This window comes from Gigantopelta aegis, chromosome 8 (assembly GCF_016097555.1).
Source record: "Gigantopelta aegis isolate Gae_Host chromosome 8, Gae_host_genome, whole genome shotgun sequence".
NCBI lineage: Eukaryota > Metazoa > Mollusca > Gastropoda > Neomphalida > Peltospiridae > Gigantopelta > Gigantopelta aegis.
Genome location: NC_054706.1, coordinates 76,530,596 through 76,548,074, shown reverse-complemented (window position 1 = coordinate 76,548,074; position 17,479 = coordinate 76,530,596). Strand labels below are relative to the sequence as shown.

The following is a 17,479-nucleotide window of genomic DNA, read 5'->3' as shown; positions in this document are numbered from 1 at the left end:
TCCTCTCTAAGACTATATGTCAAAATTACCAATTATTTGACACAGCCGATGATTAATAAATCAATGTGCTCTAGTGATGTTGATAAAACCCCCAAAACCTCAATAACTATCCTATTTATTAAGGACTTTGAGAAAACCAGCTATCATACATAAAGCAAAGATGCCACATTTACCTATGAATTGCATATATCAGACGTAACACTTTAATCTCAATAACTATCCTATTTATTAAGGACTTTGAGAAAACCAGCTATCATACATAAAGCAAAGATGCCACATTTACCTATGAATTGCATATATCAGACGTAACACATTAATCTTAAACTGTGTACACTGCTTGCGTAATACTGGGCACTTAAAGGTGCAGACCCTAGTTTCAACTTATAAAAATGGACACTAAGTTTAATTAATCTGGCCTCAGATTACAGTTATCTTCCCATTTGGTTGTCCAAAATCCGGAAGGTTGACCGCGCAAGTAGTCTGCTGTTTGACTGTGATTATTTCATGGCAGACAGCTATGAAGTGGCAACTGTTTGACTGAAGTGACAGGGGATAGCATGTAGTTTGTAAACATGTGTAACTTGTTGACATTGGAGACTTGTTTGTGGTAATTCCGGCCCATGCAAAAGTAGTGCTTTTTGTGTAAAATGGGTGTACTCCGGCCTGGTTTAGAGGGTGTGTCTGTTTAAACCAATATGCTGGGAGAAAGAGCTGGACAACAGGGGTTGTCCTTTTCAGGGTATGTGTCCCCCATGCAGGCAAAGGTACATACAAAACTTCACGGGCCTGCTGATATTAATAAAAATGTTATAGCCACTAAGGCTATATAGAAAACATATAGCGAAATTAATTGTGGTCTGAGGCCTGATATAGTTCACACATTACACCGGTTAAATGCTTGATTCTGATGAAAGTATTATAACCAGAGAGGTGAAATTACACTGACTGATTGTGCATACCACAAGGAATATGAAAACTAATTTATTTATTTTCTAAATATTTTATTAAATTAAAAAACATTTTTTTTGAATTTATTAAAAATTAAAATTAAAATTTTCAACTTTTAAATTTCAATATCCTCCAAAATAGCATAAAATGACCTCTGATGTTACTACAGGTTGTTGCAATATTTTTTAACAGTTTTGAGCTAATAATCTGGTAAAAAAAGAGCAAAAGTTGGATTTTGTTAGTCAATATTGAGATTTTAATTTTGTTTACATATTGAATTTTAATGAGTTTCTCAATTATTGCAATTGGACAGAAGATCCAAATATAATGAATATATCACTACTAAATGTAATTAAACACTTTAAATAAATAGTATACAGTTTTTAACAAGATTAAGTACTCTAATAATACATTTCACCTACATTTATGTAAATTACACACTTCAGTCATTTTTCAAAAATGGTCTTTTATCCTTAGAAAATCTAATAGGCTAATATTCTATGCTGTCTGAATGTATTTATTGTGTTCAGTAATCAGATGCTGGTATACTTGTCAAGTTTATTGCAGAAAATGTGCCAAAAAGGTTAACATTTGGCTTGTAATACATATGGCAGAATAATCCATAATGCATATTCAGTGGTCATTACTACAAACATCCTTCCAATCAAGAAATACTACACTGAGGTATCCCAGACACTGGCACATGACTACACTTGTTAACAGTTATCACTGGAAACTGAAAAATATGGTGCAAGTACCTCTTGGTAGGATTTATATCAGCATTTTGTGACAAAATCTTCATTTTCAAAGTTGTCGTCAACAAAAAACATATTATGGTGTATACCTAAGTAATATCTGTAGGGCATATTCATATTAATATGCATTTATATGGACTGTTTTGCCTTTTACAAAGTGGCTACATGTCTAATACAGTAAATGAAGTAGATTAAGTAAATACAGCAGTTCAAAATTGAATATGAGACCTATCATGTCTAATTTCCCCTGAAATTAGTGTGTAAACATTTGTTGCAAATGGCCCCTATTTTGTGACTTTCACCATCCCTCTGACACATTTCTAATAATGTATCATGAATTCAGTCACCATATCTTTACTAAGCCTCCACTTATCATATCTAAAATGCAAAATTTTACAGTTTTAGATTTTTTTGTTTTTCAAATTTTTAATTTAAGTTTAATATTTCATTAAAAATGAAGTAAAATCTAATGATTGATTTTTTTTCCTTTAAATATTTCAAAATCTTTCCAAGACAACACTGTGCAGATAGAACATATGTAGAAGAAAAAATAGCTGCTCATTGTATGAAGAAATTCCAAAATTTTATAAAGTTATTACATTTTGAAGTTGGTGTCCCTCAAGTTTCCATTGCTAAAATTGGCCATGGCAAGGCACTGTGGTAGGTGTTTTAACACAGCCTCTGTATACTCTCATTTTAAAGGTGACATACCGATACTTACTGAGCATTGCTTTAATATGTATATCTTTGGAATGCATTAGTGTGGGCCAGTTTTTAGGGGAAAAAATGGACTGATAGGCCTCAGATTACAGTTATCTTCCCATTTGGTTGTCCAAAATCCGGAAGTTTGACCGCGCAAGTAGTCTGCTGTTTGACTGTGATTATTTCATGGCAGACAGCTATGAAGTGGCAACTGTTTGACTGAAGTGACAGGGGATAGCATGTAGTTTGTAAACATGTGTAACTTGTTGACATTGGAGACTTGTTTGTGGTAATTCCTGCCCATGCAAAAGTAGTGCTTTTTGTGTAAAATGGGTGTACTCCGGCCTGGTTTAGAGGGTGTGTCTGTTTAAACCAATATGCTGGGAGAAAGAGCTGGACAACAGGGGTTGTCCTTTTCAGGGTATGTGTCCCCCATGCAGGCAAAGGTACATACAAAACTTCACGGGCCTGCTGATATTAATAAAAATGTTATAGCCACTAAGGCTATATAGAAACATATAGCGAAATTAATTGTGGTCTGAGGCCATCTACCAACCTGTAACACACTTGGATAAAGTTACAACAGAGTGAAATAAGAGTCTGTGACGTTAAAACTGGGAAATATCCTTGAAAAATAGACTAGAACTCGAATCAATAACAACTATTTCTCAGACACACGTGCTTTTTTAAAAATATGAAAAATGCAATTTGTGATATTAGAAACAACAGGATGACGAGAAACACTTCGGTTGTACAGAAATGGATAATTTAAACAATAAAATATAAGTAATGTTTGATTTCAGTGATCATAAACGGCTCTAATAGTGAAAATATGCCTTAGTGTTTAAAACCTCGACTCTGTCCCTTCAATACATCAGTATCATAGCCCTTGTATAAAATATGTCTGTTATTCTACATTACAATGAATAAATTGATACCCATTTCAGTAAATCCATTTTAGATCAGCACTTTGAACACAACAGATATAGGTTAACAACTATAATTAAAACTTTGTAATGACCAATTTGAATTTCATCTGCAGTAATATAACAACCATTCATGATGAATGGCTAAAACCGATTGCAACAACGTATACATGCGTTATAAATATTTGCATCTCTTGCATTGGACTGTGGCTATGTTTACACTGCAGAGTACCTCTACATGCATTATCAATATGATTTATAAATATTTACAACTCTTACACCGGAATGTGGCTATGTTTACACTGCAGAGGATCTCTACATGCATTATCAATATGATTTATAAATATTTATATCTCTTACATTGGAATGTGGCTATGTTTACACTGCAGAGGATCTCTACATGCATTATCAATATGATTTATAAATATTTACAACTCTTACATTGGAATGTGGCTATGTTTACACTGCAGAGGACCTCTATCAATATGATTTATAAATATTTACATCTCTTACACTGGAATGTGGCTATGTTTACACTGCAGAGGACCTCTATCAATATGATTTATAAATATTTATATCTCTTACACTGGACTGTGGCTATGTTTACACTGCAGAGGATCTCTACATGCATTATCAATATGATTTATAAATATTTACATCTCTTACACTGGAATGTGGCTATGTTTACACTGCAGAGTACCTCTATCAATATGATTTACAAATATTTACATCTCTTACACTAGACTGTGGCTATGTTTACACTGCAGAGTATCTCTACATGCATTATCAATATGATTTATAAATATTTACATCTCTTACACTGGAATGTGGCTATGTTTACATTGCAGAGTACATGCATTATCAATATGATTTACAAATATTTACATCTCTTACACTGGAATGTGGCTATGTTTACATTGCAGAGTACATGCATTATCAATATGATTTATAAATATTTACATCTCTTACACTGGAATGTGGCTATGTTTACATTGCAGAGTACATGCATTATCAATATGATTTACAAATATTTACATCTCTTACACTGGAATGTGGCTATGTTTACATTGCAGAGTACATGCATTATCAATATGATTTATAAATATTTACAACTCTTACACTGGAATGTGGCTATATTTACATTACAATGTCTCATCACTCTGGTTGTATTGATAAGGATGCTGGCCTCGGTGGTGCCGTGGTTAAGCAATCAGACTACAGGCTGGAAGGTACAGGGTTCACAGCCCGGTACCAGCTCCAACCATCGAGCGAGTTCTTATGGGTACAATGAGTAGGTGTAAGGCCACTACACACCGTTCTCTCTCACTAACCACAAACCAACTAACAACTAACCCACTGTCCTGACCAGATAACCGAGGTGTGTGTCCAGGACAGCGTGTTTGAACCTTAATTGGATATAAGCACGAAAATAAGTTGAAATCAATTACATTGCAATGAAACTGTTGTCACTTATTTTGTTATAAGTTTCCTGTTGCAATCAACCAACCATAAGCATACGAGACTCTTAGTGCTAGAGCAAAACCTCAAATTTGGGCAAAAATTATTATACAGATATTTGGGAAAAATTATGTATTTTCTATCATTCTACCCTCTACTATCCAGATTCTGTCATTTTTGTTTAATTTGGTCAAAAGCCATCCTGGCCCCCTACAAAAATGGGAACCTGTACCCCTATGTAAATAACATTACAAACTTTTAACCATTATTTCTCTAGAATACACCATGTGTAAATACATAATTTAGCATAGTGCATTCGGCAATAGCCATATTTTAGAGTACCTAATAACATCAACAAAAGTATATTTATTTTGTAATTACATTTTAATAAGATTTAATACAGGTGACAATATTTCAAAATGCTAGGTAACTACAGGTCAGTTCACTTGATTTAATACAGGTGACAATATTTCGAAATGCTAGGTAACTACAGGTCAGTTCACTTGATTTAATACAGGTGACAATATTTCGAAATGCTAGGTAACAACAGGTCAGTTCACTTGATTTTTACCTTGGTAACCGATTGTTTGATTATGTGAATTATATTTACGTAACCAGTGCTTTACAATTTTACTACTCATGTACTGTGCAAAACATCAGACTAAAAACAAGTTTGTTTTGTTTAACGACACCACTGAAACACATTGATTTATTAATCATCGGCTGTCGGATGTCAAACATTTGGTAATTTTGACATGTAGTCATCAGAGGAAAGCCGCTACATTTTTCCCAATCCAGCAAAGGGTCTTTTATATGCACTTTCCCACAGACTGGAAAGCACATACCATAGCCTTTGACCAGTTGTGGTGAACTGGTTGGAATGAGAAAACCCCCAATCAGTTGAATGGATCCACCGCGGTGGTTCGATCCTGTGATGCAAGCTCCTCAAGCGAGCACTGAACCAACTGAGCTAAATCCCAGCCCTATCTGAATAAAGTTCTGGGCCCCATTTTACGAAGTGATCTTGGTGCTAAGATCACTTCATAAAATGGGGCATAGGTGATCCTTAAGTTCTTTTAATTTTACAACATAATGATTCACCACCACTCTGATTAGCTGTTTGCATAAATCTGAGGTTGCATAAAACACCACACATGCATGCACAGGTGGGTGGGTGGGTTTTTGGGGGTGAAAATCCCCTTCTGAAGCAAATGTTTTAAAAATATATTTTCTGGTTGAGAATATAAATTTGCTCACCACAGTCAAAAATCCCTGCACAAGAATCTTAACACACAAACAGATTGATAGTTCAAAAAAAAATTGTGTGACCTGTAATATTATTAATTATGATTGGGGTTGTCCAAGAAACAAAATCCTAATTTTTAAATCAAAACATTTGTAAGGAGGAATCTAACTGGTTCTTTGCTAAAAATTGTAGGAGGCTATCATGCAACACTGTAACATTTCTGAAAGTGAAAATAAGTGTATCATAGCTTTTAAAACAAATTAAACTAAATCTGTAAAAATAAAATCACTGACATCAAAACAAGAAAAAAGCAATATCAAAACATTAAAAAGCGTACACACATTGCACCACATGTTACTAGTATATATACATGTATCCTCTAAATACGGGTTCATAAACTTCACTAAATAGTTTGCGCTAGTAATACACAGCAATGGTCTAATATGCATGTATAATATAGTGTAAACGTGTTAGGTAGAACCGTACCTGAATATACGAAATGTCTTCGATATCCTTCTTAAATGATGAATCATGGATCTGAACTGCAAGCAAAAGAAGGAAAAATTTATTTGATTTTTCTTTTAAAAATGAAGCTATTAAAATGTTAAAGCATTCCTGTCTTGATTATTATTAACAACAATTTACCAGTCTCATTACTAAATATCTTCTTGCCATAAACAAACAAGATGCTTGTATTAATGAAACAAGTCAACTTACCCCAAAACGTAATCCTATCCCCATTTGTGCAGGTCAACTTGCCACAATGTGTGGACTGTGTGTATTAGGTATGACCATTTATTTTATGTGTTCATTTATTTATTTTTGGGGTGGGACTGGCTTGGACTACTAAATTAACTACTAGTGTCAGCGGGTTATCTCTGCTCAAATTAATCTGCTCTTGTATAAACACCTGTACCGGAGCCGTGACTTTTCTTTAGATGAGAGTGGGATTAATATTAATTAGATTAGCACTCACCTGGGGTGTTTTGGTTATAGGATCGAACCCCCATGGTGGACCCATTCTCTGACTGTTTTTTTCCCATCCCAACCAGTGACTAAAAAATGGTATGAAATATTGAAGACTCTGTGAAATTGCATATAATATAAAAGATTCCTTGCTCTAATGGAAAAAAGCAGCATGTTTTCTCTAAAGACTAGCGATGTCATTAAAAAAGAAATCTCTGCCAGTTTTACAGGTGTTAGACGTGTACCTGAAATCCATGGCATTAAATGGTGATGGGGTGTCATTAGTCTAATATTCTTTTTTATTCAGGTCAGTTTCAAAGATACAGTGTACAATTCTGGAAATAATAGATTTGTTTGATTTTACTGGCTCAGTCCTAATTAAACAGACCATTCACCATATTAAAAGAACAGAATATTTATTACTCTCCATGTAGATCAACAATGATAGAACAATGAACATTGGTTGGAATGGGAAAAATCCAAATTGGTTCATGTGAAGAAATAACATTCAACTGAAGTTTAAGTTTTACAACACCACTAGAGCACATCGGCTGTTGGATTTCAAACATTTGATAATTCTGACTCAACAGTAGTCAACAGAGGAAACCTGTTAAATTTGTCCGAACGCAGCAAGGGATCTTTTATATGCACTTTTCCACAGACAGGAAAGCACATACCATGGCCTTTGATGACCAGTTGTTTGGAGTGGGACATAGCCCAGTTGTAAAGCATTCACTGAAAGACTTCCAAACTCCCCAGCATGTATGCTAATACATGTACTATCACTAACCCTAACCCAGCATGTATGCTAATACATGTACTATCACTAACCCCAACCCAGCATGTATGCTAATACATGTACTATCACTAACCCCAACCCAGCATGTATGCTAATACATGTACTATCACTAACCCCAACCCAGCATGTATGCTAATACATGTACTATCACTAACCCCAACCCAGCATGTATGCTAATACATGTACTATCACTAACCCCAACCCAGCATGTATGCTAATACATGTACTATCACTAACCCCAACCCAGCATGTATGCTAATACATGTACTATCACTAACCCCCAACCCAGCATGTATGCTAATACATGTACTATCACTAACCCCAACCCAGCATGTATGTATGCTAATACATGTACTATCACTAACCCCAACCCAGCACTAATACATGTACTATCACTAACCCCAACCCAGTACTATCACTACCCCAACCCAGCATGTATGCTAATACATGTACTATCACTAACCCCAACCCAGCATGTATGCTAATACATGTACTATCACTAACCCCAACCCAGCATGTATGCTAATACATGTACTATCACTAACCCTAACCCTAAGCCTGAATGAACTGAAAGACTTCCTAACTCCCCAGCATGTATGCTAATACATGTACTATCACTAACCCTAACCCAGCATGTATGCTAATACATGTACTATCACTAACCCTAACCCTAAGCCTGAATGAACTGAAAGACTTCCTAACTCCCCAGCATGTATGCTAATACATGTACTATCACTAACCCTAACCCTAAGCCTGAATGAACTGAATGACTTCCAAACTCCCCAGCATGTATGCTAATACATGTACTATCACTAACCCTAACCCAGCATGTATGCTAATACATGTACTATCGCTAACCCCAACCCAGCATGTATGCTAATACATGTACTATCACTAACCCCAACCCAGCATGTATGCTAATACATGTACTATCACTAACCCCAACCCAGCATGTATGCTAATACATGTACTATCACTAACCCCAACCCAGCATGTATGCTAATACATGTACTATCACTAACCCTAACCCTAAGCCTGACCCAGCATGTATGCTAATACATGTACTATCACTAACCCTAACCCTAAGCCTGACCCAGCATGTATGCTAATACATGTACTATCACTAACCCTAACCCTAAGCCTGACCCAGCATGTATGCTAATACATGTACTATCACTAACCCCAACCCAGCATGTATGCTAATACATGTACTATCACTAACCCTAACCCTAAGCCTGAATGAACTGAATGACTTCCAAACTCCCCAGCATGTATGCTAATACATGTACTATCACTAACCCTAACCCTAAGCCTGAATGAACTGAATGACTTCCAAACTCCCCAGCATGTATGCTAATACATGTACTATCACTAACCCTAACCCTAAGCCTGACCCAGCATGTATGCTAATACATGTACTATCACTAACCCTGACCCTAAGCCTGACCCAGCATGTATGCTAATACATGTACTATCACTAACCCTAACCCTAGGCCTGAATGAACTGAATGCGGGAACGTTTGGAAGTCTTGCCGCACTCACTTGATGAGTGATCGGTGCGAGATTGATCCCCATCGGTGGGCCCATTGGGCTATTTCTCGTTCCAGCCAGTGCACCACGACTGGTATATCAAAGGCCGTGGTATGTGTTAGCCTGTCTGTGCGATGGTGCATATAAAAGATCCCTTGCTGCTAACTGAAAAGAGTAGTCCATGAAGTGGTGAAAGCAGGTTTCCTCTCTCAATATCTGTGTGGTCCTTAACCATGTCCGATGCTATACAACTGTAAATAAAATGTGTTGAGTGCGTAGTTAAATAAAACATTTCCTTCCTTCCTTAATGACCAGTTGTGGTGCACTGGTTGGAATGAGAAAACCCCCAATCAGTTGAATGGATACATTGAGGTGGTTCGATCCTGCGATGTAAGCACCTCAAGCAAACATTCAACTGACAGCTAAATGCTGCCCCAACTTTTGAATGATGAAAACAAATTCTCCAGCATAAAATATTAATTACTTAATTAGTGAATTAATGATAACATAAAATATCATGGGCTAGTGCTATTGTATTATGGGCCAGTGGTCCCCACAAATAACTATATTTCTCATTCCAGTAGATATTCCAGGAAAAAGTTTGACCTGTACCCCTCCATATCAAATGTTCTAAAGACTAACCCTAACCCTATACCTAAAACTACCCTAACCATTGAAAGGGGGTACGGGTTGAACTAATGCCGATATTCCATGGCCAGTGGATTTTGTCCTGCCTGTAGGAAACAGACCTACAGTGTCTTGATCTAATTAGTAACATTATCCAGGCTGCAGTATTCTTCAACTTACAGTGAAACCCCTCTAAACCGGTATCCAGTTTAGAGAGGTTAAGTCCTGTACTGATGTTTAAAAAGGAACCCTGTAAAACATCCAGTTTGAGTGAATTCCAGTTTACAGAGGGTCCAGTTTTGAGAGGTTTCATTGTATTTCTTTTACTTGTAATTGCAAACAATGTCAGTTATGCATGATATGTCACAGACATCAAATAAAACAATGTCAGTTATGCATGATATGTGACAGACATCAAATCAAACAATGTCAGTTATGCATGATATGTCACAGACATCAAATCAAACAATGTCAGTTTTGCATGATATGTCACAGACATCAAATAAAACAATGTCAGTTATGCATGATATGTCACAGACATCAAATCAAACAATGTCAGTTATGCATATGTCACAGACATCAAATAAAACAATGTCAGTTATGCATGATATGTCACAAATATCAAATAAAACAAAACAATATTAAAAAAACATAGCTTTACCACATCTCTTTTCACAATTTTTTATCAGCTTTTTCCGGCCGAAAATTCTTGAAATTGCACGCCATAGCTTTTTAAAAATATAGAACAAGCAATTACACATTGTTCAGGTTGGCTGTGTAGGTAAAGCACAGGCACACACTGACAGTCCATTTACAACAGTCATAGTTCCACTGAAAACCATCCTGTATATATGTACACCACATGTACACCACATGTACACCACATCTACAACTCCTCCACATCAAGTATGACCAGGAGCACCATCAGTAAAATCCTCCATGTTGCATTGGCAGAGATCGGGTTCTGAGTGTAAGCTTTGATCCCACAGCAGAAGGTGAGAGGTGATTACATACCTGAATCTGCATGCATATTGTCAACTATCAGAGTCCAAACAAAGAGAGAGCAACGAGCTTACGTAACTCACCTGGTGCTTGCTAATCTACTCACTGGACATACTGGCCAGGTGGGGAGGGGGTATGATGACAACAATCATGTATGTTTGTCCACCCTGACAAGGTGGGAAGGGGGTATGATCACAACAACGTTTTAGACACAATCATGTTTGTTTGTCCACCCTGACAAGGTGGAAAGGGGGTATGATGTCAACATAATCATGTATGTTTTTCCACCCTGGGAATAGGGGGGTATAACTCCAAGGCTGCAGACACAATCAGGTTTGTACTGGCCTCAGTACATAAGGCTGATAGGTCCTGGGTTCACCTCCCGCTACCGGCTCCCACCCACTAACCACTAACTTACTGTCCTGAACAGATAGCTGAGGGTGTGTGCCTGGGATAGCATGTTTGGACCATAATTAGATATAAGCATGAAAATAAGTTTAAATGAATGAATGAATGACTGAATGAATCATGTATGTTCACCCACCCTGACAAAGTGGGAAGAGGGTACATCAACAAGGCTGTAGGCATAATCATTTATATTATTGCACCTATAGGGAGAAGGGGGAATGTTAGAACTGGGGGTGGGTGGGGAGTTGGTACAACATCACGGCTATTCTCCCCATATAAATATCACCCCTAGCCCTCCTGCCTCAAACCCAATTACCAGCAAACTCAAAGGTTGGACCTGGGGTGAATATGCTTTAATATTCAGCAGCTATAGGCACATCAATGTTTCTTGATCAAGGCAAGGTACATGTAGCAAGGGCATACTATACAGCAACAAGGCTGTAGGCAAGTGCTGTCATTTTGTTTTTGTGTGTGTGTGGGGGTTTTTTTATATTTTTTTTGGAGGGATGGGTGTTTGTTTTTTAACAAAACATAAAATACTCTGTACCAAAATACATCTCACTACAGCACTGGGTGGAGTAGAGACTATTGATTCTCCACTATAGCCCAGCAGAACATGGCCAAATTAGCCAAATGCTAATTTTTAAACAAAGTGGCTACAACATTTACTCTTTGGCTCCTCTTTTTTTTTCTTTCTTTTTTATTAACCACTTTGTAATAATTTTCAAGAAAATATTGTACATGTGTGAAAATTAGCTAAAGTGAAATGAATTCCAGTGCGAGCTCTTCTCAGTGGTCACTGTTACCTGTACAAATGTTAAAACTTTAAAGCCACACCTCCTCCAAATGGTTATTTCAAAATATTGAAACTGGATCAAGTTTGAGAAAGTCAACAAATGTGGAAGTTTACTGATTGCCGTGTCACAAACATGACAACATAATCCTAACCTCGTTGGTCTCAACCCAGCTTAGCAGGCAAGGAAAAGAAAAACAAATTATTAAGACAGGTTACCTGCCTAAAGAATCCACTGATCATTCCAGCCACTAAGAGTACTTCATGAAGACAAGCACCCTACCACTACCAGCCTCAGTGGTGTTGTGGTTACAAGACTGGTAGGTACTGAGTTCGCATCCTGGTACTGGCTTCCACTGAGATAAGTTTGATGACTCAGTGGGTAGATGTAATGAATGAATGAATGAATGAATGAATGAATGAATGAATGAATGTTTAACGAAGGAAGGAAGGAAATGTTTTATTTAATGACACTCAACACATTTTATTTACGTTATATGGCGTCAGACATATGGTTAAGGACCACACAGATATTAATGGAGGAAACCAGCTCTCGACACTTCATGGGCTACTCTTTTCAATTAGCAGCAAGGGATATTTACTATGCACAATCCCACAGACAGGATAGTACATACCACAGCCTTTGTTACACCAGTTGTGGAGCACTGGCTGGAACAAGAACAAGCCTAATAGGTCCACCGACAGGGATCGATCCTAGACTGACTGTGCATAAAGCGAACGCAGAATGTTTAGTGATACCCTAGCACAAAAATAGATATCGACTATTGGGTGTCAAACAAAGGTAAATATGTGATCAGTGAGTAGGTGTAAGGCCACTGCACTGACCTCTATCACTAACACTCTGTCCTGGACAGACAGCACAAATAGCTGATGTGTGTGACCAGGATGGCATGCTTGAACCTTAATTGGACATAAGCATGAAACTAACTCTAAAGAATAACAACTCTAGCACTGACTACAGCTTGCCTGACACAGTAGATAAACCATAGGGTATAAAAACTAAAATAACTGAAAATACCCAATGAGACACATTATAGAAGGAACGTATTCTGTAAAGGTAAATACTCAATGAGACCAGACCTGTCAACCTTTAGTCAAGAGAAAGCAGGAGGTGTGTGTTGAAAAAGCAGGAGATTTTGTCAAAAAGCAGGAGATTTTTTAAATTCACACAAAATAACCCAAAATCGCAAGATTTAAAAAAAACATTATTACAATAAGTTATATGAATACTATATAATGTCATATATATACTTCTTAACCTTAGATCTTGGCATTTTTTTTTTTTAAAGTTTAAATATTATTATGATTTAATACATATATTTAAAAAAAAAAAAATTAATTAGTACATTTACGGTATTACACTTACAGCCTTACAGGTTGCGTTACATTATCATTTGTGGTTAGTGTACCTAAGTACCAAAGACAAATTTATATAAATCTTATAAATTAATATTCAGTTTTTACTATAATGAGGAACGGTGGCGTGGTACTTATTTAAAATCATTATAATGATGCAATAAACACTGTATTTTCATTAATCATAAGTAAAACCTCATTACGGACATCGTGTGAAATATACTGGAATTATACCCATTTCAGTGAGTAGCTTTATGTCAATGTCAAACACAACATTTTTTAATTGTACAAAAATAATTTCTTGAAGAGTACCCTTATAACCAACATTTTACTGCACAAACATACAAAATTAACTGATACAAGTATGTTTATACAGCTAATTGGTATTTTCGTTGTCTTGCTGTGACATGTGATTTTAACATGCATCGTGTGTATCGCTGTCAACTCGGAGTCTGGCAGATACGATTCGTCATAGTTGCATTATGTAATCCAGTGGGAAGACATTTTACAATTCAGAGGTGTTATTAGAACTAAATTGGATATTTTTTTGTTTTGTTTTATGCAACACTGAATGTCAATACACAGCCTGTTGAATTAGCGGCAACACGCTTCGTAGCCATTACGATGACAACAAACATTATAATAACATGTCATTTTATAAACTCCATGTGCTTTTTTAACAATATAAATAGGCTATCCCACAATTCTCACTTCGGCAAAGGTTAAACAGTCGGGACAATTCGGCCTGTTACATTCTCAGAAAACGAAAGTAGTCGACATTTTCCGAATGAGAAAAAAAAGGTAGAGTTACTTCCCTTATGTTATTTTGACAAAAGAGATTCGATTTTTTTTTTATGCTTACAAAAATGTCATTTAACAGGAGAAACTGTCTCCCGCACAGGCGAAAGGAGATTTGATCAAATACCGGGAGACTCCCGCGGAATCCGGGAGGGTTGACAGGTCTGTGAGACACATTATAGAAGGAACGTACCCTGTAAAGGTAAATACCCAATCAGACACATTATAGAAGGAACGTACTCTGTAAAGGTAAATACCCAATCAGACACATTATAGAAGGAACGTACTCTGTAAAGGTAAATACCCAATCAGACACATTATAGAAGGAACGAACGTACTCTGTAAAGGTAACTACCCAATCAGACACATTATAGAAGGAACGTACCCTGTAAAGGTAAATACCCAATCAGACACATTATAGAAGGAACGTACCCTGTAAAGGTAAATACCCAATGAGACACATTATAGAAGGAACGTACCCTGTAAAGGTAAATACCCAATGAGACACATTATAGAAGGAACGTACTCTGTAAAGGTAAATACCCAATGAGACACATTATAGAAGGAACGAACATACTCTGTAAAGGTAAATACCCAATCAGACACATTATAGAAGGAACGTACTCTATAAAGGTAAATACCCAATCAGACACATTATAGAAGGAACGTACTCTGTAAAGGTAAATACCCAATCAGACACATTATAGAAGGAACGTACTCTGTAAAGGTAAATACCCAATCAGACACATTATAGAAGGAACGTACTCTGTAAAGGTAAATACCCAATGAGACACATTATAGAAGGAACGTACTCTGTAAAGGTAAATACCCAATGAGACACATTATAGAAGGAACGTACTCTGTAAAGGTAACTACCCAATGAGACACATTATAGAAGGAACGAACATACTCTGTAAAGGTAAATACCCAATCAGACACATTATAGAAGGAACGTACTCTGTAAAGGTAAATACCCAATCAGACACATTATAGAAGGAACGTACTCTGTAAAGGTAAATACCCAATCAGACACATTATAGAACGAACGTACCCTGTAAAGGTAAATACCCAATGAGACACATTATAGAAGGAACGTACCCTGTAAAGGTAAATACCCAATGAGACACATTATAGAAGGAACGTACTCTGTAAAGGTAAATACCCAATCAGACACATTATAGAAGGAACGAACATACTCTGTAAAGGTAAATACCCAATCAGACACATTATAGAAGGAACGTACTCTGTAAAGGTAAATACCCAATCAGACACATTATAGAAGGAACGTACTCTGTAAAGGTAAATACCCAATCAGACACATTATAGAACGAACGTACCCTGTAAAGGTAAATACCCAATGAGACACATTATAGAAGGAACGTACCCTGTAAAGGTAAATACCCAATGAGACACATTATAGAAGGAACGTACTCTGTAAAGGTAAATACCCAATCAGACACATTATAGAAGGAACGAACATACTCTGTAAAGGTAAATACCCAATCAGACACATTATAGAAGGAACGTACTCTGTAAAGGTAAATACCCAATCAGACACATTATAGAAGGAACGTACTCTGTAAAGGTAAATACCCAATCAGACACAATATAGAAGGAACGAACGTACTCTGTAAAGGTAAATACCCAATCAGACACATTATAGAAGGAACGTACTCTGTAAAGGTAAATACCCAATCAGACACATTATAGAAGGAACGTACTCTGTAAAGGTAAATACCCAATCAGACACATTATAGAAGATCAGACACATTATAGAAGGAACGTACTCTGTAAAGGTAAATACCCAATCAGACACATTATAGAAGGAACGTACCCTGTAAAGGTAAATACCCAATCAGACACATTATAGAAGGAACGTACTCTGTAAAGGTAAATACCCAATCAGACACATTATAGAAGATCAGACACATTATAGAAGGAACGTACTCTGTAAAGGTAAATACCCAATCAGACACATTATAGAAGATCAGACACATTATAGAAGGAACGTACTCTGTAAAGGTAAATACCCAATCAGACACATTATAGAAGGAACGAACGTACTCTGTAAAGGTAAATACCCAATCAGACACATTATAGAAGGAACGTACTCTGTAAAGGTAAATACCCAATCAGACACATTATAGAAGGAACGTACTCTGTAAAGGTAAATACTCAATCAGACACATTATAGAAGGAACGTACTCTGTAAAGGTAAATACCCAATCAGACACATTATAGAAGGAACGTACCCTGTAAAGGTAAATACCCAATCAGACTCATTATAGAAGGAACGTACTCTGTAAAGGTAAAAAATCTAATTTGCTTACCTTGACTCTGGATTTCTAGAATCTGTTTAATCCCATCACAGAAATTATCGAAACTAATTAGTCCTATTCCTTCAGGGTCAAGCAGATTAATTATCCCTGTAATTTCCTGCAAAAACAACACAATGACGGCAAGATTAATACTAGGCAGGTATAGATTATACAGTAAGTGCAGGTTCATCATCTACAGTTGAACCCGAAGGTACAGTGATAGTTAATTTCCCTGTTACGAGTAGAACTCGCTAGTCAAATCAAAGGTGATGCCCACGGCAGGTGTGCTTAGACAGTTTTATGATGGACGCAAACTATGTATTTCTAAAACACATACCCAATAATAGTTTGTTGTGTACTTGAAAAGCTTTCTGATGGAAGCACACCACAAAATTACCCATTCCAGTGGAAGTTTGTTGTGTCCACAACAGGCATACTTCAGGTTTTCTGATGAAAATATGCCAAAAAAGTACCCATATCAATAGTAGTTTGTTGTCACCATGACAGGCATGCTTGGACAGTTTTGTGATGGAAGCATGCTCCCAAAGTACCCATGATAGTTTAGGTCATAACATCGGCTCCAGTTAGTGAATATACTTATTTGAGTTTCACTGCTCCAACCAGAGGTTCATTAATGAGCTATATAAAAGGACATGATGTCTGGATAGGAAAATACTCAGGTGGATGCACCGAGGGACAGGCACCCCTTCACTTTTTCCACCGACGTCATCAATAATAGTAATAAAAACCTGTTCAAACTCCTCTTACCATGCCCTTTCCCCCCCTTCACAAACCTCTGGATCTGCACCTGTATCCTGTTTCTCGA

At 36.7% G+C, this 17,479-nt stretch overlaps 1 protein-coding gene across 5 annotated transcripts in view; it reads right to left on the bottom strand.

The window, feature by feature from the left end:
• The window catches only part of LOC121380103 (rab11 family-interacting protein 3-like), a 104,037-nt gene that overhangs the window by 74,318 nt on the left and 12,240 nt on the right, over nucleotides 1-17,479 (bottom strand). For all 5 annotated transcript variants that reach the window (XM_041508861.1, XM_041508860.1, XM_041508859.1 and 2 more), the window contains exons 2-3: nucleotides 16,666-16,771; nucleotides 6,522-6,577 (exon numbers count right to left, since the gene is read on the bottom strand). In XM_041508861.1, coding sequence (XP_041364795.1) covers nucleotides 6,522-6,577; nucleotides 16,666-16,771 — 162 coding nt within the window. The remainder of the gene's footprint in view (nucleotides 1-6,521; nucleotides 6,578-16,665; nucleotides 16,772-17,479) is intronic.